A 23,311-nucleotide genomic window follows, 5' to 3' on the forward strand; every position below is an offset into this window, starting at 1 on the left:
GCACTTACAGGAGGTGGGAGGTTTGGCTTTGGTTCTGACCTAGAGGGGAGAACTGAGATTTGGGGCAAGAGGCACCATCCCCCATACTCAAGGCTAGAGGTGATTACAAAAATTAAGCTATTACCACAAAAAAAAAAAAATGGTGGAGGCAAAGGAGAAAGAATCTAAGAAAGCTATTATAGGAATAGAGAAGACCAGGGTTCATCTTCAGAGGAGGATATTGAAGTAAAGAAACCCCCAAAAAGTAATGTCAAATGGTCACCTGCCCAAAAAGAATTTATAGAAGACCTTAAAAAAAGACTTAAAAAATCAAATGACACAGATGGAGGAAAAATAAACAAAAAGAATAATCCAAAAAAACCAAGAAGATTATGAAAGGAAAGTCAACCAATTGGAAAAGGAGATCCAGAATCTTAAGGAAGATTCTTAAGGAAGACAGCTTGAAAATTAGAATTGGGCAATGTGAAGCCAGTAAAATTATGAGATCAAGAAATAATTAAAATATGAATAATGAAAAAATAGAGGAGAAAGTGAAACATAAGGAAAACAACAGATTTGGAGAATAGATCAAGAAGAGAAAACATAAAAATAATTGGACTAACTGAAAGTTATGATAAAAAAGCATCTTGATACAATAATACAAGAAATAATTAAAGAAAATTGTCCTGAATTATTAGAACTAGGTGGGAAAGTCAAAACAGAAAAAAAATTCATCGATCACCACTTAAAAGAGATCCTATGAGAATCTCATAGATATATCATAGTCAAATTCTGAAACCCCCAGTTCAAGGATAAAATATTAAAAGCAACAAAAATAAAATAATTTAAATATGGTGGTGCCACATTTAGAATCACACAAGACCTAGCAGTGGAGACATTAAAGGACTGCAGGTCTTGGAACACTATATATTGAAAAATGAAAGAACTAGGGCTTTGGCCAAAAATATCATACCCAGCAAAGTTAAGCATAATCGTGAATGAAAAAAAATGGACATTTGATCAACTGTCAGATTTTCAAGACTTTGTTAAAAAAACAAACAAACCTGAATTTAATCAAAGGTTTGACATACAGGAGTCAAGAGAAATATAAGGTACATACCAAAGACTCATTGTAAGGGATTCAATTAGGACGGACCATTTACTTTTTATATAAAGAAAATGTAAAACGTATGTCTAAGATTCTTATTAATAATTGGGTAGCTCAGAAGAAATATTGGGGTAAACTTGAGTATGATATGAATTTAAAAAGTAAAACCATTTAGGAACAGCTAAAAAGAGTAATTATTTTGTACAAATGAGGTGCAAGAGGATGAATTGATACAGAGGAATTAGATGGGGGAGGAATGCTGGTAGTTCTGGTAACCTGCTTTCATCAGGAATGACTGTAAGAGGGAATAATACATATATATTTAGAAGAGTATAAAAGTCTTCTAAATTCAGAAGAAATAAAATGGTAGGGGCATAGGGAGAGGAGAGAGGACAAGGGATCTTTAGAGGAGAGGGTGAGGGAATAGGTAAATGAGGGATATAGAAGGGTGTTTAGATTTATAGGAACGGGAGGATAGGGGAAGTTTCCTTGGAGAGTAGAGTAGGCAAGTAATAGGAGGACAAGGTAGTGGGTAGAGATAAAGTAGAAGAGGCAGGAAGGATAGGATACAAGAGACATGCACAAAGACCAGGAGTAGAATTTGTTTGCAAAGTATGCGCCTATATCTGTATGTGTATATATATATATATATATACACACACACACATATATATGTATATATCTGTTGCTATAGAGAAATATATTCAGACTTAATAATAGCCTTCTGGGGGGAGGGAGGGAAAAAAAGAACAAAAATAAAAAAGGGCAAAGGAGAGAATAAAAGACCACTTACAAAGAACTAAAGAATAGATGGACAGTTCTCATCATAAGGTGTATTATTAGTCATACAGGCTTTCTTGAAATGAAAATTTATTGTTGCACATTTTGAATCCTCTCATGTTCTGCTGTGCACATGACATGCTTTTTTTCTTTCTTTGTATTTAAGTTCCAGTATTTAAGTTTGTGATATGTTTTTGTTTCTTTTCTCTATTCTGTATTTGTGTTCTCATGTTTGAGTTTAAAATGAAACTTAAAAAAAGAATAGAGAGGAAAAAAAGAATTCATTTTTCTTGGACACAAGAGGGAGAGACATATCTCCATCCTCCACTCTATGTGCCCTCTAATTCAGAGCCAAACCCATGCCAACTTGTAGTCAGTTGCCTATTTTACTACTGATGGTAACACATTTGCATCCATCCATAGATCTTACATAAAAGTAACTTCACCTGCTCTTAAGGAAAACTTCAAGGGAAAAAATGATTCTCTCTGAAATTACTGGATTTGGAAGCAAAGTGACTATTAATCAATCAATTAACGTTTATTAAATGCCTACTATGTGCCAGACACTATGCTAAGTGCTGGGGATACAAAAAGAGGTAAAAGACAGTCCAGTCCAGCCCTCAGTCTCCTGGGGGAGACAACATGTATATACATATTATATATGTGTGTGTATGCATGTATGTACATATACATATGTATATGTGTATACACATGTATTCTGTATATAGCTTTATGTATGTGTGTACATACATATATGGCAAGATAGATATAGATCCAGTTATATCCACCTGTCTGTCTGTCTATCTATCTATTGCAAGTTATGTACAGGATAAATACGAAGTAGTTAACTGAGGGAAAGACACAGAATTAAGAGAGGTTGGGGAAGGCTTCCTGTAGAAGACAAGATTTTAGTTGGGATTTAAAGGAAGCTTGGGAGGTCAGTAGGTAGAGTAGAGGAGAGAGAGTATCTCAGGCATGCAGAACCACCAGGGAAAATTCCCAGAACAGAGAGATGGAGTATTTAGTTTGTGGAGCAGCCAGGAGGTCAGTGAATCAGAGAGTACAGGTTGGGGAGTAAGGTATAAGAAGACTGGGATGGAAAGAGGGAGCTAGGTCAGGAAGGGCTTTAAACACCAAACAAAGCATTTTTTATTTGATCCTGGAGACAATAAGGAGCTTCTGGAATTTATTGAGGGGAAGTGGTGGCATGGTCAGATCTGCACTTTCAGAAAACCACTTTAGTGGCTTAATGAAGGATGAATTAGACTGGTAAGAGAAATGATTATTAATAACTAATGATTTGGGGCGATTCAGAGTCTGCCTCCCCTTTTCTTTTTTTTTTTTCTTCTATTTTCAGTTCCTCAGTCTTTGAAGGTCAAGGTAAATCCTCTAATAGACTCAACCCAACCTTACAAAGAATCTCTAGTCTAAGGTGAATTCCATTTAATCAAGCTTAGTTAGAGATAGATCCTTTTGTCCAGATTGCCCAAGGTTGGGAATGGTCTGGGTATATGAATAGTCTCTCTATCCAAGAGTGACGCGATATCACTCTTAGCCCATCACTGGAGCAAACCCACATCTCTTTGGAAAGTCCACCGCTAATTAAATTGTTAACCAATTGGAATCGATTGTTGTTTGATGGAACACTTCTTGTCCAAAGGCATATAAACCTAAAAAGCAGCCATGAATTCTCTTTGATGGAACACAAAGATAAACAGCCCTGTTTGTCAATCATATGCTGGCTGTGACTGATAAAATTGGTTACAATTTAACTAAAAACTTTATCTCTTGAAATGACTTTATTCAGCACAGTGGGGAGAAACTTGAGACAGGCAGATCCGCCAGCAAACTATTGTAATATTTAAGCTATGAGGTGACAAGGGCCTGTATTAGGTGGAAGAGTCAGAGGAGAGAAGAGGGAAATTTAAAGAAATAGTACAAAGATGAAATTGGTAGGCTTTGGCAAAAGATTAGGCATAGGGAGAGAGAGTGAGAAGTCTAGGATAGCTCCTAAGTGATGAGCCTGAAGGGCTGGTAGTAGGGTGATGTACTCTACAGAAATAGGAAGTTTGTTGTTATCATGTCTGACTCTTCATGACTCCATGGATCATAGCATGCCAGGCCCTTCTATCCTCCAATATCTCCTGAAGTCGGCCCAAGTTCGTGCTCATTGTTTCCATGACAATATCTTTCCATCTCATCCTCTGCCATCCCTTTTTCTTTTTCCCTCCAGTCTTTCCCAACATCAGGGTCTTTTCCAATGAGTCCCATCTTCTCATTATGTGGTCAAGTATTTAAGCTTCAGATTTTGGATTTGACCTTCCACTGAACAGCCTGAATTAATTTCTTTAATATTGACTGATTTCATCTCCTTGCTGTCCAAGGGACTCTCAAAAATCTACTCTAGTACCACAATTTGAAAGTGCGGATTCTGCAGCATTCAACTTTACATATGGTCCAACTCTCACAGCCATACATCAATATTGGAAAAAACGTAACTTTGTCTATGCAGACCTTTATTGGTGAGGTGATATCTTTGCTTTTTTGTGTGCTGTCCAGATTTGCCATAGCTTTCCTTCCAATGAACAAGTGTCTTTTAATTTCATGGTTACAATTGCCATCTGAGGTAATCTTTGAGCCCAAGAATATAAAATCTGACACGGCTTCCATTTTCTCTCCCTCTATTTGCCAGGAAGTGATGGAACCAGTTGCCAAGATCTTAGCGTTTTGGATAATTTGCTTCAAGCCATCTTTTAGACTCTCCTCTTTCAGCCTCTTCAAGAGACTTCTTAATTCCTCTTCCCTTTCTGCTGTCAGAGTGGTATCATCTGAATATTTGGGATTTTTGATATTTCTCCTGGGAACCTTGATTCCAGCTTTTGATTCATTCCACCTAGTATTTCACATGATGCACTCTGCATATAAGTTAAATAAATATGGTGATAATATGCAGCTTTGTTCTACTCCTTTTCCAGTCTTCAGCCAATCAGTTGTTCCATGTTCAGTTCTAATGGGTGCTTCTTGACCCACATAGAAATTCACAGGAAACAGAGTGAAAGATAATGAGTTCAGTTTTGTACATGAATTCAAGATTTCTGTGTAGAAAGCCACTCTATTCCCATACAAGGAAGATGAGACTCTTGACTTCACATTATTTTATGATTACCTAGTGTGTAAATAATGATTTAGAGATTGGAATGATTTGTAATAATAAAAGAATGAAAAATCTGTTTTTTAAAAAATTTATCTACCAGATGGTACTTAAAGTCTTCCTTCTTTCCTCCTTCCTTCATTTATTCCTTCTTTCTGTTTCTCTGTCTTTTGGTCTGTGTTCTTGTTTCTCTCTGTCTCTCTTTCCCAGAGTCTCTTCCTCTTGGCAAAAACTCAAAACCAAAATAAAAAAAAAAGTTTCCTGAGTCATGACCTTACATGCCAACTTTTTGCTTAGATTTCATTTTCATAGATGAGTTATAAACCTCAGAAAACAAGCATTTATTAGAGAAGCACTAAAAGCCCCTCCATTGTGTTCTTGCTATACATAAATCTAATTACATGAAAGGTAATTGCACTTACATAACCTTAGCATCATAATGTTATCTTCATCTGAGATAAATTCAAACCTTTAATTGAAGTTAATGTGATGGCCATCTGTCAAGTGTTCCTGGGCAAATCACCAAAACCCACTTGATGCAGTGCAGACACGGTTATGTACAAGCTTTGTAAAATGTTACAAAGGATCAGTGCCATGCAAGGCCAGCCTGCTCAAGAAGCAGATACTTCATAATTATCTGTCAGAGCATCAGTCCTGGTGAGTGATGCCCTGTCCCTGAAATTCTACTTCTTTTAATTATGTGGCTAGGCAAAAAGAGATCTTGATTCATGAAGGTGAAAAGATTCTATACGTAAATTGGTCTTTTTATAGGAAAAAAAAACCTCTCTTTTTTCTCTGACTTTTATAAAGTCCTACTTTGAAGCATCATGAGAATTATTCTTGAGTTAGCTGTCTGTGTATAGGCAGACTGCTGAAATGTAGAGCCAAGATAAAAAATAAAACAAAACTAAAAAAATAAAATAAAATGAGAAAAAATTATGTACAATTAAAACAACTAGCTTTCTTTAAATAAGTGGCTGATACTATACATATATATGTATATTATATATACATATATAATATAGTTAGATGAAAGAACATTGATAGCATTACAATAGTTTCAAACACCATCTGCTTGGCTTCTGCACCCTAAGGGTCATGGTACCTTTCCATCTGATTTGTAGCTAAAACCTTCCATATGTGTTGATTCTCCATGAGAGACTCTCCTTGAGAGCAAGAATTTTCTTACTTTCCTATTTGTATCCCTACCTCTTGGAACAGTGCTTTGCATATAGTAAGTGCTTAGTATTTATTCCTATACCCACTCATTCATAAAAAGAGAGATCTGTTAGAGGGTAAGATCAGTGTAAAGAAAGCTTTGCAAGAGATTCAACTAAGAAAATTCATTTTGAGGGCATATTAAGTTTGAAACTCAAAGGGGAACACAAAATGGGGAAAAGATAGAAATGAACTGCAAAGTTTTCTGTAACTTTTTTTTTCATCTAGCAATGAAGAAATCAATGGGAAGAGATACTGGACCAAATCAAGGATACAGAAGAGGAGATCTGTCCTGGAAGTGATGTAATTATAAATGCTTTGGGGGAGAAATGATCAAGGTATCTGAAGGAGGGTGATATTATAAAGGTGTGGTGGGGAAAATTCTCAGACATTATTATTACCAAAAAATAGGACAAAATTATTAACGACAACTTAAATAATGCCCAATTTTCTCTCTCTATAAAATGTTTATTGTAATAACCTAGTCATGAATGGAGGGAATACTTGTGATATTAAACAGAGACTACAATTTTTAAATCATACAATTGAGTTTAAGAGGAGAAAATACAAGATTTTACTGCACTTATTGTTTGTTGACTATTATGGAAATGTGTGTGTATATATGTATACGTACATATATACACATGTATGTGTTAAATCAAGTCAATAGCATGTATTAAGCAGCTACTGTGTGCCAGGGACTATGCTAAGTTCAAAAGGAAAGTACAGAAGGAAAACTCTCAGGAATGTCATAGTCATAATTCAAAACTCCCTCCTCAAAAAAAAAATAAATGCAAGCATCCAGAAAGGAAAAAAAAAACCAGGTACCAAGAAACTACAATCACAATTATGCAAGACCTGGCAACTTCTCCTATAAATGAGAAGAGATATGGGAATACCATATTGCAAAATGCAAAGACTGTAAACTTACAAACATGAATAACTTACCCTGCAAATCTGAGTATAATCCTACAAAGAAAAAAATGAAACTTTAATGGAAAAGGACTTTCATGAATTCCTAATGAAAGCACCAGAGCTTTGTAGGAACTTTGAAATATAAATACAAGAGTCCAGAAAACCTTAGAAAAGCAAATTTATTCAAGCAAATGGAAAGCTATGGAGATTCAAAGGAATAAAAAAAAGAAAACTGAAGAAAACTCTAAGGGAGTGCTCTAGATTATCTCTTAGACAATTAGAAAATGGATGAACAAATTATAACCTATGAATATAACAGGACAATGTTTATAAGAAATGACAAAAGAGACAGTTCAGACAATCCTGGGAAATATGAACTTATGCAAAGTCAAGTGAAAAGAACTAGGAAAATATTTAATAGGTCAACAACATTATAAAGAGAAAAACTTTAAAAAAATTTGGCACTGTAATCTACAGAGGACTTATGATGAAATATGCTGCCCACCTCCCAATAGGGGTGGTGAAAACAAAGCATAGAAAAAAACCTTTTATTTCTGTATATGGACACTGTAAATTCTTTTGCTTGACTATGCTTAGTTGTTCAAGGTTTTTTTTTTCCTTTCTCTTTTCAATAGGGTGAGGAGGGAGTCAGCAGGTTATAAACAGTAATGCTAAAAACAAAGAGGATTATTAAATCATTTTAAAAAATGCACAGAAGAAAACACAAGGAAGTTCCAAAGGAAATACAGACAAGAAGGATAGTTTGGAAAGTAACTTGTTGAATTTATTATATACTTAATAAAACAAGTAGTATAAAATGGAGATTCACATTTTCATATAGCATTCTCTTTTCATATTGTACCATATATAGAAATGGCTCTTTTTTTGTATTTTTATGTTTAAAGTAAAAAATAATAGAAAGAAATGTTAGGAAAAAAGCGAGGAAAATTCCCCAATATGCAGGCTAACGAATATAGACAGGGAAAACACAGATAATAGTCCCATAGGTTGGACTGTCATGAGTAGGTTGCAATCTACATGTATTGTTGGATTAAATATTCACATTAATAAGATCACAGATTCATTTGAATATTTGAGTATTTTCTAAGTGTCTAAAGACAAAGTCAACTGGCAAGAAACCAAATTTTGTGTGAAGAAGGAGAGAAACATTTACTAAATGCTTAATTTACCAAATGAAATATAATATGCTAAGCTAAGAACTCAGGGTCTAAATATAAGCAAAGAGAAAGGTAGTTCTGCCCTCAAGTTTATATTCTAATGCAGGAAGATAACATACAAAACAGGCATGATTTTAAAGTCCAGAAAATTGAGAATAGGTCTGGAAGAGAATAAAGGTTGACCTATGCCCCAAAGGAACTCACCAAAGGGAGTAGATGGGGCAGGTCATATATGTTTTATATGGTAAACAGAGTGGTAGGCTTTTTCAGGACAAGGAGACCACAGATAATAAGGAAGGTTCTAGGATCAGCCAGCAGTAGAGAGAGGCATGGGTCTAGAAGGCAAAAAAGTCTAGGACAGTGTGGGAAGGAAATTTTTTTTATAAATGCTCAAATTTTAAAAATTTTATATTTTTGCTCCAGAGGAAAGAATAGTTTAATTTCTAGTTACACTATTTCTTGTCCAAGGCAGAAAGGTCACTTTTTATAATCCCTCTAGTGCTAACTGGCTATTAAGTGTCCTGGTGCAACTCTGCATTATTTAAAAAAAAAACGTTGATGAAGAGGGAAATTCTTATAAATTGGAATTTTATCATCTATGACTTGAAGTTTAATAAGGGTGGCCTTAGTGAAGAGATTGGAATAATAACAAAAAATAGATGTTATTGCTGACCACAAAACATCTAAAATATGCAATGATACCTTTTTCTGTCACATTGTTTCTTGTGATTATGGTTAAAAACATTTTAAATATTCTCTTAAGGAATAATCTTCCTCTTCCTTCTCTTTAGGTACTTAATTTGATAGTGCCATATTGTCATCGGTCATTTGCATGTATTATGACAATAATAATGGTGACAATAAAATCTGGCATTTACAAAGCACCTTCAAACTGGAAAAGTACTTTATACATGTGATTTCACTTTATCCTCACCACAATTCTGAGAGGTAGGAGCTATTATCACTCTCATTTTGCAGACTGGGAAATGGGCTGAGAGAGATTAAATAATTTGTTCAGGGTCATACAGCTAGTAACTGTTTAAAGAAATATTTGAACTCTGGCCTTCCTTATGCCAAGACTAAAATTCTATCTACTGTGCCACCTAAGTAGGAAGGAATCCTCTTTAACGTTACTCAAAGAAGGTGGACTCAGCATGGGTTTTCCCACAAAATTACACTAGATAATTCACCAATGTTAATTGGAGAATAAGTGTAGAACTCCGCTGAAGGCAGACATAGAACTAAAATACCAAAAAGACCTTGGTAGGATATGCTTTCATCATTAAAGAAAGATTTCTAACATTGCTCTTAAGGAAATTTAATCAAAGAAGCTCCCCTTCTCATCCCATTTTACTCTCTGCCAAATTAAAAAAAAAAGGTTCTGGTTCTTTGCGGAGCTGGCACAGGCTACATATTAACTTATTTGTGGCATTGAGTTCCAGGCAACATATTAACTTAACCGTACTGTCAAAATAAGCTGCCATTGTGTTGGCAGCTTTGCAAACTCTACTGCGTTAAGGAAAAGGAATCATACTTCCCAAGAGAAGTTGCATATTTCTCCCTGATAATGAGGCACTTTTAAAAGCAGCAACAACGCTTTCATTTACTCAGTTTGTAGTTAGCTCACTGAGGCAATCAATCATTGAGTAAAAGATACCTTAATGGCATCAAATGTGATAACACATGGAAAGTGCTTTGTAAACCATGAAGTGCTATAAAAATGCCAGTTCTTCTTATCCTTCTTGGTTTTTTTAAATATTTTTCTCCCTTTATTCCTTTCCATTATCACTATTAAAACTAATGTCCGGAAGGATTTAGAGAAGCATTGATGATATACGTATCTATATTGTGCTTTAAGAGGTGATGAAAGGACCAGTTTCAGAGAAACTTGTTTAGATTTACATCAACGGATGCTAAGTGAACTGAGAAGAATCAAGAGAAGTCATACAATAACAACAATATGGTTAAAACAACTGGGAAAGACTTAAGAACTCTGACCAACACAATGACCAGCCATGAATTGAGTGGACCCAGGGAGGCTACCCACTTCCTGATAGAGAGTGCACGACATAGATATTTTGGACATGGCCAAATTAGGAATTTGTTTTGCTTTGACTATATTTGTTCTAAGAGTTTTTCTTTTCTTTTTTATCTATTGGTGAAAGGTAAGAGGGAGAGAAAATAGATTGCATTAATTAAATTAAAGAATTAAATAAAAATTATTATAATTTAAAATTAATTATTAATTATTTTATTGTATATAATATATAACATATATTTATAAATAAATTAATTAAATAAAAAATGGAGTTCATATACTTTGAAACTTGATCCACAAAAATAAAAGACAAGCCAGAAGATTTTCAGTGAGTTGTCACTTCCCGTGTAACAAGGTCACACAAACTTCATCTTTCTTTGACTGGGATGATTGAAAGCCAGAGCAGGCACATGTTGAACAGCCCTTCTCCTTCCCCTCCCATCAACTGCAGTGACTCAACCAGGAGAGACACCTTACTTACATGCAATGCGTACATAGGCTTTCCGGCTTTTTGTGGTGCCTGCGGAGCTCCAGGCAACACACTGGCACCAATAATCTTCAGGCCCAAACAGCTCCTCAACTTGTTGCCGGGAAATCTCAATGCTCACTTCCCGGACAATGAGACCTGCCAGAAGAAATTAACATTCTTATGAGGATAAGATTCATAAAAGGGCAACATGCCAAAAATGGGGCATGTATATCTTTTAATAGGATCTTTTTAAAAATGATGCTTGGCAGAGCTGCATAACCATATCACAGATATAGCGCTGCTTTTATCACTTTTCTCATCAGGCTTGCCTCTTCTGTCTACTCCATTTATTTTACTTGCTTAACCCTTTGCTTTTTCTCACCTTTTTATTCTGGGACTTCTTGACCCCGTATCTTTTGCACTCTACAAAACTCCACCCTTTATAATGTGGCTAGAATAATCATTTCCTATCCACAGAGCCATCTTCTTTCATTACCAAATTAAATTTTCCATCTTCTAAGAATGCCCATAATCACTTAATAGGATTTTGATAAAATGCCAGCCCCATCCCCCAAATCTGATTGTTCCCAAATTATCCACTCTTTAAGTTGTCTTTGTGAATCAAGGAAAAGGAAACTGACAACACTGGAAAATAAAATAGAAATATGTCCATACATCATAACCTACAATTTCTCTCTCTCTCTCTCTCTCTCTCTCTCTCTCTCTCTCTCTCTCTCTCTCTCTCTCTCTCTCTCTCTCTCTCTCTCTCTCTTTTTCTTTCTCCCTCTCTGTCTCAAAGCACTGTATCAGTGCTACTGTACCCACTGGGAACATAAGAGAATGCCTATTTAATATCAATCCATTTTTAAAAACCTGGATCTGTGATTTAATCCAAGTAGAGAACTTCCATGAGTGAACACTCTCTACCTATACTGATGAGATAGAAGCTCAGCATCTCCTAGGCTGAGAGAGATGCCTGAGATGCTGGAGATGAAGTGGTTTATGACCTAGCTAGGGTCATAGTATATGTCTGAAGTGGACCTGGAATCTCAAAAGCCAGGTCTTTCTCCACTGTGCCATATCTGCTTGACAGAAGTCCATTTTAAAAGAAGGTGTTAAAGAGGACTGGAAAAAGTAGTCATCACTGATAACTTGACTCCCAATTCTAAAATACGGTTTTCAGACTGTTTCGTAATCATTCTTTAAATGTGACAAGTTAAATGTTAAATCTGACTGAAATATTAAATATCTTTGATTTATCCAAAATCCAAACAACCAGAAAATAAATTGTTTTCTCACTCTTAAATAATAATATGATATAGCAACTGTGTTTTGTGCCCAACTAATTACCAGTGTGACCTTGGGAGAATCACTTAACCTTTCACCACTCAGTTTCCTCATCTGTAAAATAAAAGGGTTGGATGAGATGATCCCTGAAGTTTCTTCCAGTTCTAAATCCTATGAACCTATGATCCAGAATCATTATTAGTTTCTCTGTTTATCTTGGGAAAGCTCCTGGTTATTCTCAGGGTTTAAATTTCATTTGGAGACTCAGAGCTGGAAAGGATCACAGGGGACAAACACCTCATTTTATAGATGGAAAATCAAAGGCTGAGGTTGGAGAAGGGACTTACTAGGGCTCTCCCAGATATTAATTGGCAGAGCCAAGATTTGAATTCATATATTCAAATCTCAAATCCAGCATTCTTTTCACTGCCTAATCATTAAATTTTGCCAAATCTTTGAGATTCTTGAAATCATGAATTGCCAAGAAGATTGCTTAGTCCTACATGGTAACATCTAGAGAGGAAGAGGGTACCCTTGAAGACAGCGAGATCAAGCCATGAGCTTTGCAGGGGACAATTCATGAAGCTTTGTTCACAGTAAGAGAAGATCACATTCTCCATTGCGCTATAAGATTTATGAAGTGCCTTTCTCACAATTCTGTGTAGTAGGCAATACAAAACCCCAGTGCAATGATGATTCTTGTAGAAGTTATGTTGCAAATAAGAATCAGAACCAATGTGAACCCAGAGCTCACAGCTCTAACCCTGTTGTATAATTCACTATACAAAGCTACCAAAGCTGTCTTTGGAAAGCAAAAGAGGCCTGAGGGAATATCTACTGGTTTGTTGTTCAGTCATTTCAGTTGTGTCTGACTCTCTGACCGTGGGTTTTCTTGGCAAAGATACTGCAATGTTTTGCCATTTCCTTCTTCACCTCATTTCACAGATGAGGAAACTGAGGCAAACAGGGTGAAGTGATTTTCCCAGGGTCACATAGCTAGCAAGTGCCTGAGGCTAGATTTGAACTCAGGTCTTCCTGATTCTAGGCCCAGTGCTCTATCCACTGTGCCACCTAGGTGTCCTACCTACTGGTTAAAGTGGACTTTGAGTAGGCAGGCTTGCTTCCCTGGTGCTTCTCTATAGACGTGTGAGTGGATTTCTTAAGATGAGTGATGGAATTTAAAGCAGACATGTAAGAATATTAAAGAAGGGCATTATGAACTTGATCTATCTCTAAGTTGTAAATCCTGACTATAAAATAGGTTTGGTTTATTTATGATAATTATACTTTGTCTCCTTCCAAAAGAACTTGAGACAATATTTAAAAGGGTAAGACAAGCAAGACAATTACATAAGGAAAAAAGTTATGATTTTCAATGTCTTTTCTTTATACTTTGGTTTGAAAGGCATCACGAAATGTTTTTAGTTCCATAGTAACTCTAAGCCTTGGGTCTGAAGTTCTGTTTTGAAGGCTAGTCTGGGGTAAAGGGGGAAGATCGTTAGCTCTAGTGTCATAGGCCCTGGGTTCAAATTCTGTTTCTGATACTCATCTTTGTAAAGTATAAGGTGCTATACTAATGTTACGATTGTTAATGATTATCTACCTTAGACCTCAGTTTCCTCATCTGTAACATAAGGTAAGGTGGTTGGACTAGAAAATTTCTGAGGTCCCTTCCAGCTCTACTTCAGTAGACTGTAGCCTATTGACTACTTGTTCTCCCAAAGTGAAATAAACAATATTAAATTCAAATGTATGAATAAAGGAAGGAAACAAAAATAACTGCATAAATGTTGGCTATGCAAATTACAAAGCAAGGGCATAACAAGCAGCACACATTCTACATTTTATTGTAATAGGGGGAGCCAAGACCCATGAGCAGAGAAGAAGGCTCCTGTTCCAGCTGAAAGAAACAGGGTTCATGGTTGTCAACCTGTGTGCTACACTCATTTCCATAAAATATCAATCAATCAGTAAATACTTATTAAGTGCCTACCATGTGTCAGGCACTGTGCTAAGCAACGGGGATACAAAAAGAGAAAAAAGACAGTCCCAGTCCTAAAGGAGGAGCAAATGGGGGGAATAGTCATGGAACAGGAGGGGGCATTTGACGAGGTGGAAAACCCAGACACTTGGAATAATTACACACAGGAGATGCTATGAGGGGAGTGTATGGATGTGGGAGACTTGCAGATTGCTGTCGAATTCTATCACTGATTTATCCTTTTCGAGGGAAAGGAATGAGAGGAGAGATGAGAGAACTTCTAGGTTTACCTTGGGAAGAATGTAGGCTGTTCCACTGGAGGGAACAAGAATTTCCCACCGAGAAATCTGACCAGACTCTGGGTACATGTTTGATCCAGCTATAGAGATTATGAATTTAAGCCTGACATCTGTAGTGTCCTAATGAAGTAAGAAGGTCGGAAAATAGCTCCATAATGATGACTCAGATTCTGAAAAGTCTTAACAATTATTCAAAATTAAATTAACCTGCTGTAGGTTTAATGTTAAATGTGTTTTGCTCTATCCCAATTCTTTGAAATTTGGTGGCCAATTTTATATGACATGAAATAATACAAAGCTATTCAGAATATGGAGTTAATTAGAATACCCTGTTCCCATCACTCTAAGTAAAAGGATGTAACATCCCCTTTCAAAGAGTTTCAGACAAAAATTCTCCCCTATTATGCTAAACAGTGCTCTGTGCTATGCCATAACCACATGCATGGAGACCACTTTCCCCATTTAAGCCACAACCCTTGATCGCTAGTCTTATATTCCCAAACTGGCTGCAACAACATAGGTTTCTATGGTTTCTAATTACTCGTATTATTATATAGCCCAATAAAGTGTTCAGTCACCACAAGTCTGAGAAGTAGGTGGTGTAAGCTAATAAAATAAATAAATGAAAGGTTATCTTCATCCCCATTTTACAGATAGGAAAGAGGCTTGGCTATACAAGTGACCTCCCATAAGATCAGATAGCTGAAAACTTGGCACCTATTTTTTTAAATCCCTCTGTCTATCCAGTCTTAGTGCCCTGGCCTACTTTTATCGGGTTATTTACTGCCTGTTCTTTAGGTGGAGGGAAGAACAAAAGCTACTATTCAGTGGCTGGAAGCAAAATTCTTCTTAAATGTCTTATTAATTTACTGGGTTGAAGGGTGGATAAATCAGACATGTATATATTACCTTAAAGCTATGGTGACTATAAAATTCAGACCAACAAATCGCCACAGAATATGAAACCACACACAAATATTTAGTGTTCCAAGCTGATAAACGCAGGCTTCTTTTTGCTGCTTCTACTTAAAGCAATTCCAGGAAAACTAATGAAAAGATAGTGGATTTTCACTCAGCCCACTGTTCCTTTCTAACCAGCTACCATCATGAGTGGTTCTGTTGACCACAGATCTGAAGTCTTCCAGGAAGCCACAGTTCCATGCCCTTGCCATGGGGAATACAAGGTGATATTCATTGGATGAATATACCCAATTGTGTGGCCTGCTACACCCCATGGGCTTTGGGAGCCTGGCATGAACCTTGAGGTTGCCTTCTATTTAACAGAGGCCCCATTCAGAAGGAAGAGGATTAATTGCTACTTGTATGTAGTTGTCCCATCCCATAGCCCACAGTTTACATTCCAATCTGTGGTTAACATAAGAACAAAAAAAGGTACGTCAGCAGTGAACATGGAAAAGTGTACTATCTAGAGCTCTGTAAAATCAGAGACATTATTCAGAGTGAGGTACTGGCTCTCTTACCATAGATAAGTTCATTACCTATGACTTTTTACTCATAAAATCAGAGATGGCTTTGGATAAAAGAAATAATAACCTTTGAATACATAATCTCTTTGAAAATAAGGTTCCAACTCTAGCTGATGGTCTTGGATGGAGAAAGTATGCCGACTTGAATTTTGAAATGGCAAAACCAGCTTTTCTGAGGAGGGCTGCTTTGAAAAGCTTTTGGTGGATTGAAATTGGTTTCAGGACATTTAATGCAGGAAAAAAATGTTTGTGTGTACTGAGTATACTCAAATAGAAATGTTCATTTTTCCATTATGTCTAATAACATCAAAGGTTTCCCATCTCTGTATTCTCTTTAATAATGGTACCTCTAGAATCCATGCTGTTTGAAGTTTGCAATGATTTGCTTTTATAATAGGATTTGTTGTGGTCAGAAGCCAGGGTACAGGATAGTAATTGGAGAGCTACCGCAAAAAACCTTATAATAATGAAAGTTGACTAGTTAATAGGGAGTCTGAGAAGACTTAAAAATTCTAGATGAAAATGCCACTGTCTAGATCTTTTTTTAAAATATCATGCATCAAACATTTCAATGACATTATGTTGATAAACTTTTATTGCTTCTTTCTAAATTAAAATTTCAACTTCATAAAAGCAGTAAAGCATCAAAAAAAGAGTGTTTTTCCAGGAGATGCTATTATGGACAAACTGGTGTTTCCAGAGTCTCAATTCTTTTAACCATTTTTTTCTTGAAATTTAGGCAATGTTGACATTATGTAACTGAGAAGATCATCCAGTGAGCTTTCTGAAGACCTTTTTACATCAGTTCAATCCTTGATATCATTAGAATTTTGTTTTTAGTACCGGAAATCACAGGTAGGAAACTACCTGTTTCTTAAATGACTTGTTAAATGACTTGGGTAGCATCTCTGAGGAAGGATGTATGACCTGAATGAAAGTTTTCTTGACAATAAGGCTATTTATCAAGTGTGTTGTGCTGATATTCCTATGATCATAAAACCAGAGATTTAGAACTAGAAGGGAATGCAGAGGCCATCAATCTGAACCTCTTCATTTTGTAGATGAGGAAGCTGAGGCACAAATTGCTTACTACTTCTAAGTTTTTAAAGCAGGATTTAGACATAGTGCTAACACCAAAGTCAGGGTTCCCATCCTATATAATCTCTATTTTTATATACTTTGTATGAGTTTTGCTGAAAAGCAGTGATTATCAATTGGGTATATTAGATATTCCTTAAAATGTACTCTTTTATAGTTCAGGTCTGGGCTAAATCCTTCAATTTTTAAATTTTTATTTAAACCTCCTGAGAGCAGGAGGGCAGGGGAAAAGTGCCAAGCCGTCATGTTGTGTAAGCCTGAAAGCTTGACTTCACTAGGACTTTTTCGTATTGGGAGAAGGGTTAGCGAGGTCATACTGTGAAATCTCATTATCGCACAGTCTCAGTTATAGCACAGGTTGCTGCTATACAAAGCTCTGGAGTATGTTACAAAATGTTTATTGAATTAGTGTGGTAATATTCTTATGCTCTCTATAAGAGCTTAATCATATGAGTTTTCACTAATATAATATAAAATATGAGACATAATAACACTTCTGGATATGTTGATAAAATTCAGTTTATAGAGATATCAGAGACAAGCTTTATTCCATTTTAATTTAATATAATGTTTCACAATAAACACGATAATTTCTATACCTAACTAGAACAAAAATAACACATAACCTCAAGGCAAGATTTTAAAGCCAAATCTTAGAGTTACCGCCAGTTCTTTAACTTTTTTTTTTTTTTTTACTAGGAACTAAACAATCGTAAAAGAAATATAAAAACTCAAAAATACAAAGAACTAAAGAGAGGATTACATATGGAACTAAATTTTTGTTGGATATAGTTCATGTTTAAAGGGAATATTAAATTAAGCAAGTGGTAATGAAATTGCCCTATCTGTGACCCTTTCTGTCTTCTTTTTGTTTTTTCTGTGTATTTAATATTTTATTTCATGCACTTTCTCTTCTCTCTCTCTCTTTGCTTTCCTTCTTTGCTTCTTAATTCCTACATTCACCTTTAATTCACCCCACATTCCCCTATTATCTAATCTTTTTTATAACAAATAGAGTCAAGTGCAACATGTCCTTTGAGCTACACTGCAGAATGAATTATTTTTATATAAATACAGAAGTTTTAATCTTTTCAAGCTGATAAAGGAATTTTTCATGCTTTTTCATTGATTGAATTGAAGAAAATTCCTTCCCATTTGCTTTATCATTTGTGGTTACATTTCTGGACCTTCTGTGTTTACGTGAATCTGAGGTGGGAGGTCCAGTCTAAAAGGACATTGTGTTGTTTTGATCCTTTTTCAAGAGACACAAAGCATACTCCATCATCAGTTTTCTGAAGTCAGGATTGTTCACCAGTGATTAGAATTCTGAAGTTTTTCCAAGTTTCTTTCCTTTACTTTGTTGTGATCAACATAAAAACTGTTTTCTTGATTTCATTCATTTCAGTATACCCCAATTCATAAAATTCCTTCAAAGTTTCTTTGAATATCTAATTGTATCATAATTGCTTGGCACAATAAGATTATGTGAGGTAATATAATTGCTCAAGCCATTCCTCCATTGATGGGGAGTTTCAATTCTATATCACACCAAAAATGAACTGAAATGTGGAGAAAAAAGGACTTACTAAAAGAAAAACAATGTTCCCTTGTATAATTTTTTTTGCTAAATTTGTGTAGTCTCAATGTTGAAGCCATTTTGAATTCTCTTGCAAGCAGGTAGGTTAAACAAGTTTAAACTACTCCTTTTCTCATAATTGGGATGTAACACTTGATGTAAAAACATTATTGTAATCCTAATAAAAATAATGAAATATGCAAACCATACAAGGAATAAAATATGTGTAGGAACATGTGATTGGCAAGATGGCAGAATTAAAAGTCACAAAACAACAAAAGTGCAATTCACAAAATGTGAAGATAGAAACACCAAGAAAAGTAAAGCCTTATAAAATAACAAAGGACAAACATGACATAGACAGCTAACTCCCACTCAACATTCTATCTCGTCATGTCACATCCTGGGTATAGATAACATAATCAACTTCAGGAATTGACTGGGGTCCCTGGGTTGTCTCTTTATGGAAGCAACTCAGTCTGAATCTCCTCACACCTTGTAAGAGGCAGATTATGGGATTTTGTCCAGTTATTTAAAGGAAAGGGAAAGCAACTTGGATGTGGGGTAGGGTAATGGGCAGAAGATGTAGACAGCGCAAAGTGAGCCACAGGGGTTTCCATGCTTAATGAAAAAGAATTAGAAACATTATTAGGGGCTACATCTACAAATATGATAACAGAAATGAGGTAGAGGAGGCAGTTAAATTTTGATACTTGAGAAGCTATTAACTAAGAAGAGACAACAAAAATAGAAGGAAAATGTAAGCTATGAAATGGAGAAGAAAATTCAATAGAGACTAATGTAGGAATTCTGAACCTGGGGTCCAAGAATGAAAAAAAAAATGTTTTGTTAGCTCAACATAATTCCTTTCCTTTGTAATCCTATACACACACACACATGCATATATGTGTATATATGTATGTATATACATACATATATATGTATATACATACATATATATGTATGTATATACATACATATATATGTGTGTGTGCATGTGTTGTGTATATGTATAAAATTTTGTACTCAAAGACATTATTCTGAGAATGGGTCCATAGGCATCACCAGACTGCCAATGTGGTACATGACACAAAGGGACAAGAGGGAGAGAGTATCAAGGCAACTGGAATAATAAGGGGGGGGAAGACTAAGAAGAGTTGTTGGAAATGGGAGCATCAGTCTTCTTTGCATGCATCAGGGAGAAAGCAAGATTGCTATAGGAGTTATGAATCAGCTTCTGACAGCATGCACTTGTTGGGGAATTTGAGGAATATTTCACTTTGCCACCTGAAATACTCAGGATATTAGACATAACCCAAGTCTATATTCATATCAAGCATGGAAAGAACACTAGATATGAAGTATGATGTGTTAGGGAATTGATACAAATGTCTAAGGACAAAAGCTATTCCCCAGTAGAGAAATGGTCAAAGGTGATGAACAGATATTTCTCAAAAAACGAGAAAGTATCAAGAGCCACATTAAAAAGTTCCAAATGATCAGTTACAAGGCAAAGGCAAATTAAAGCAACTCTGATGTTTCATCCATCAAACTGGCAAAGATCCCAAAAAAAGAAAAGAGAAAGAAAAATTATTATTAGAGGGACCATGGGAAGATAGCCACACCAGTTCATTGATGGTGGAACTAAGAATTGGTCCAACAATTTGGAACTACACCCAAAAGACACAGCTTTCAATATCCTAACATGATGATATTTTAATGACAAAATGAAACAGTTCCTGCCTTCAAGGGGCTATTATTCTCCTGATATTATAGTATCATGCTTTATTTTCCCAGTTGTACAGACTTAAAAATGCAAATAAGAATACTGCTCACTGAATGATTGTGTTGAGAATTCTGTAGAATTAGATATTTTGATACATGAGCTACTAATTACTTACTAACTTTTCATTATCATTTGTAAGTTTATGACCAAAGATTATGTACACAGAGACATCTTTCTTCAACATGAATAATATTTTTCCCCTTTGAAAATAACATTGCAGCTCTTAGTAGCAGCTTAAAATTGGGAAAGCAGATTTTCTTGAATTTAAATATGATTAAAATCACTCACAAAGTATGGCATTTTGAAGTTTTTTTTGAGGGAGTAGCCCCACATTAACTGAAAGAAGTATTAAAAAATATTTGTAGTTCCTCTAATACATAAAATTACTCAAAGGAAAATTCTGTAATAAGCTTTCCAACCACAGAAAGCAGTTGCGCAACATGTAATTGAATACTCAGTCAATCAACAAACTATGTATTTGGTCCTCTGCTAGTGAACTGAAGATGAATACTGAATTTGGTCCCACGAAAATCTATACATAATGATACACACACACACACACACACACACACACACACACACACACATATATATATATATACACTACCCTTTGAAATAAATGTCATAGATTTTAGTTTTTAAAATTAATACAAAGATGAATCAGGGCTGGTGTCTCCTGATGGTGTCTCCTTAAAACTTGAGGAGGGAGATAAAATGATATAGATAGGTAGTAATCATACAAAGTAGTGTCATAAAAGTGGTCCAGACCAAGAGACAGAGAAATTCAACTTCAGGAATTCAGAAGAATTCCTACCTAAGTAGGAAGAATTGGTGTGGCTCATAAAGTAAGATCATAAAATTGTAGATTTAGAGTTGGAGGTGACCTTCAAAGTCATCTAATCCAACTTTTTCATTTTACAGCTGAGAAAACCAAGCCCCAGAGAGACTAAGTGACCTGCAGTAAAGTGGCAGAGGTAGAGTTTGGTCTCATGTCTTCTAACTCCAAATCCAGCACTCTTTCTACTGTATCACAGGGAATACAAGAGAAGGTATCATTTAAGAGCTATTTATGCTGACAGTTTTAATGGACGGCAAGAGGTTTCTGGTATTCTATCCTAAGGATCCCGTCTTTTTCCTGTACTCTTAAACAGTGACTTGAATAAAATCATAGATCACATGTTTACCAAACTGTAGATGTCAAAAATCTGAAAGGGATAACAAAGTCAGGAGACAAAATAGAATTCTGTACAGATTCTAACAATACTTGAAATAGGGATAAACATAAAGTGATACACTTGGGTTCCATGAATCAACTACACAAATTCAACAGAATGCAATTCATAGCATGACATCAGTCATCTCCAAAAGGCTTTCATGGATGGCAAACTCAATAATATGAGTCAACCATGTTTGAGTCAGTCTCAGCTTTCCTTTGCAATGTCCAAGAAGGCTTAGAGCAATCTCACATTGCATCAAGAGAGACAAGATGTCCAGTAATAAGCAGGGAGTAGTCCTGCTGTACTCTACCCTAGTCAGAATCCATCTAAAGTAGCGTGTTCTGATCTAGTGACAGATTTCAGGAAGGATATTGATAAGATAGAAAGGATCTGGAAGAGAATACCTAGAGTGATGGAAAGGTAATGAATTTACAACACATGAGGATTAATTAGCCAAGGGCATAAGCGAAGATTTGGAAAGGGCTATAGTACCTATCGTCAAGTATTTGATGGGCTATCACATGAGAGAGGAAAATGTGTTCTGCCTTATTCCAAAGAGCAGATAAAGAGGCAAATTTAGACTTACGGAAAACTCCCTGAAAATTAGCATTATCCTAAAGAGTAATGAGCTGCTGTGGGAAATAGTGAGTGCACCCTCATAAGGGTTTCATGCAAAGACTGTGAGACAATTTATTGGAGATGAGGTTTTTGCTGAAATATGGATTACACTGAGGTATCTTCTAACTCTGCAATTCTGTGAAACAAATTATGATACAGATGGTGGAGACGAAGGAGGAGAAGGAGAAGAAAAAAGATAAGGTGGGGGGAGGAGAAGGAGGAATAAGAGAAGAAGGAAAAGGAGGAGGAGAGGAAGAAAAAGAATGAGGAGGGGGAGGAGAAGGAGAAGAAGGTGAAGGAGAAGAAGAAAAAGGAGGAGAAAAAGGAAGAGGAGAAGAGGAAAAAAGGGGGAAAGGGAAGGGAGGCTTATCAGGCAGGGAAATCAGAATAAACAGCAGCATAGATGGGAAAATGGCAAAATGTCTCCAGTCGACTTTTCTGGAATAGAGCATAGAAGCATTGGAACAATGCGAAATATGGATAGGAAGGTCGACTAAGAGCAGATCAGGGACGACTTTCAACGCCACGATCAGTAGTTTGAACTTTTTCTTAAGTGATGGTGATTCATAAATGTTTTTTGAGCAAGGGAATAAAAAAGACAAAACTGCACTTTACATGTATATATATATATATGTACACATCTGTGCACAAAGATCCAGCCTGGCATAATGGATAAAAAGACAGGAAGAGCTGGGTCCAAGTCTTGTCTTTGACACAGAGTGGCTGTGTGACCTTGGGCAAGTCATTTAAACTTTTAGTCCTCTAGGTAATCCTCTAAGAAGAGAGAGGGAAATTCATCTGGAAGTTTCTTCTGCCAATTAAATGATAGAAAGGGAAAATCTGGAGTGCAGCCTGAAGAGGAAAGAGACAGGGATGGTGTAAATAACTTCCCTAAACCAAGGGTATTAGAAACATGATTCCTATTTAAGACTAAATTAAGTGACCTCTTAGGGCCATTATAATTGAGACTTAATTTTTTCTACTGAGTTCTAACATATGTAAAAAACATACATTTTATTGTCTTTTGATAAACTTTTCATTTTGCTATGCTCATATTACAGTATTTACCAAGTGAGTCACCTTCGTACAAAATCCTAATATTCTTCTCCAATTCTTAACATTGGAT

At 35.8% G+C, this 23,311-nt stretch overlaps 1 protein-coding gene across 2 annotated transcripts in view; it reads right to left on the reverse strand.

Moving 5' to 3' along the window:
* The window catches only part of UNC5C (unc-5 netrin receptor C), a 396,611-nt gene that overhangs the window by 129,447 nt on the left and 243,853 nt on the right, over positions 1-23,311 (reverse strand). For both annotated transcript variants that reach the window (XM_072622972.1, XM_072622971.1), the window contains exon 3: positions 10,849-10,992. In XM_072622972.1, the coding sequence (XP_072479073.1) occupies positions 10,849-10,992 (144 nt within the window). The remainder of the gene's footprint in view (positions 1-10,848; positions 10,993-23,311) is intronic.

This window comes from Notamacropus eugenii, chromosome 7 (genome assembly GCF_028372415.1).
Source record: "Notamacropus eugenii isolate mMacEug1 chromosome 7, mMacEug1.pri_v2, whole genome shotgun sequence".
In the NCBI taxonomy this organism is placed as follows: domain Eukaryota; kingdom Metazoa; phylum Chordata; class Mammalia; order Diprotodontia; family Macropodidae; genus Notamacropus; species Notamacropus eugenii.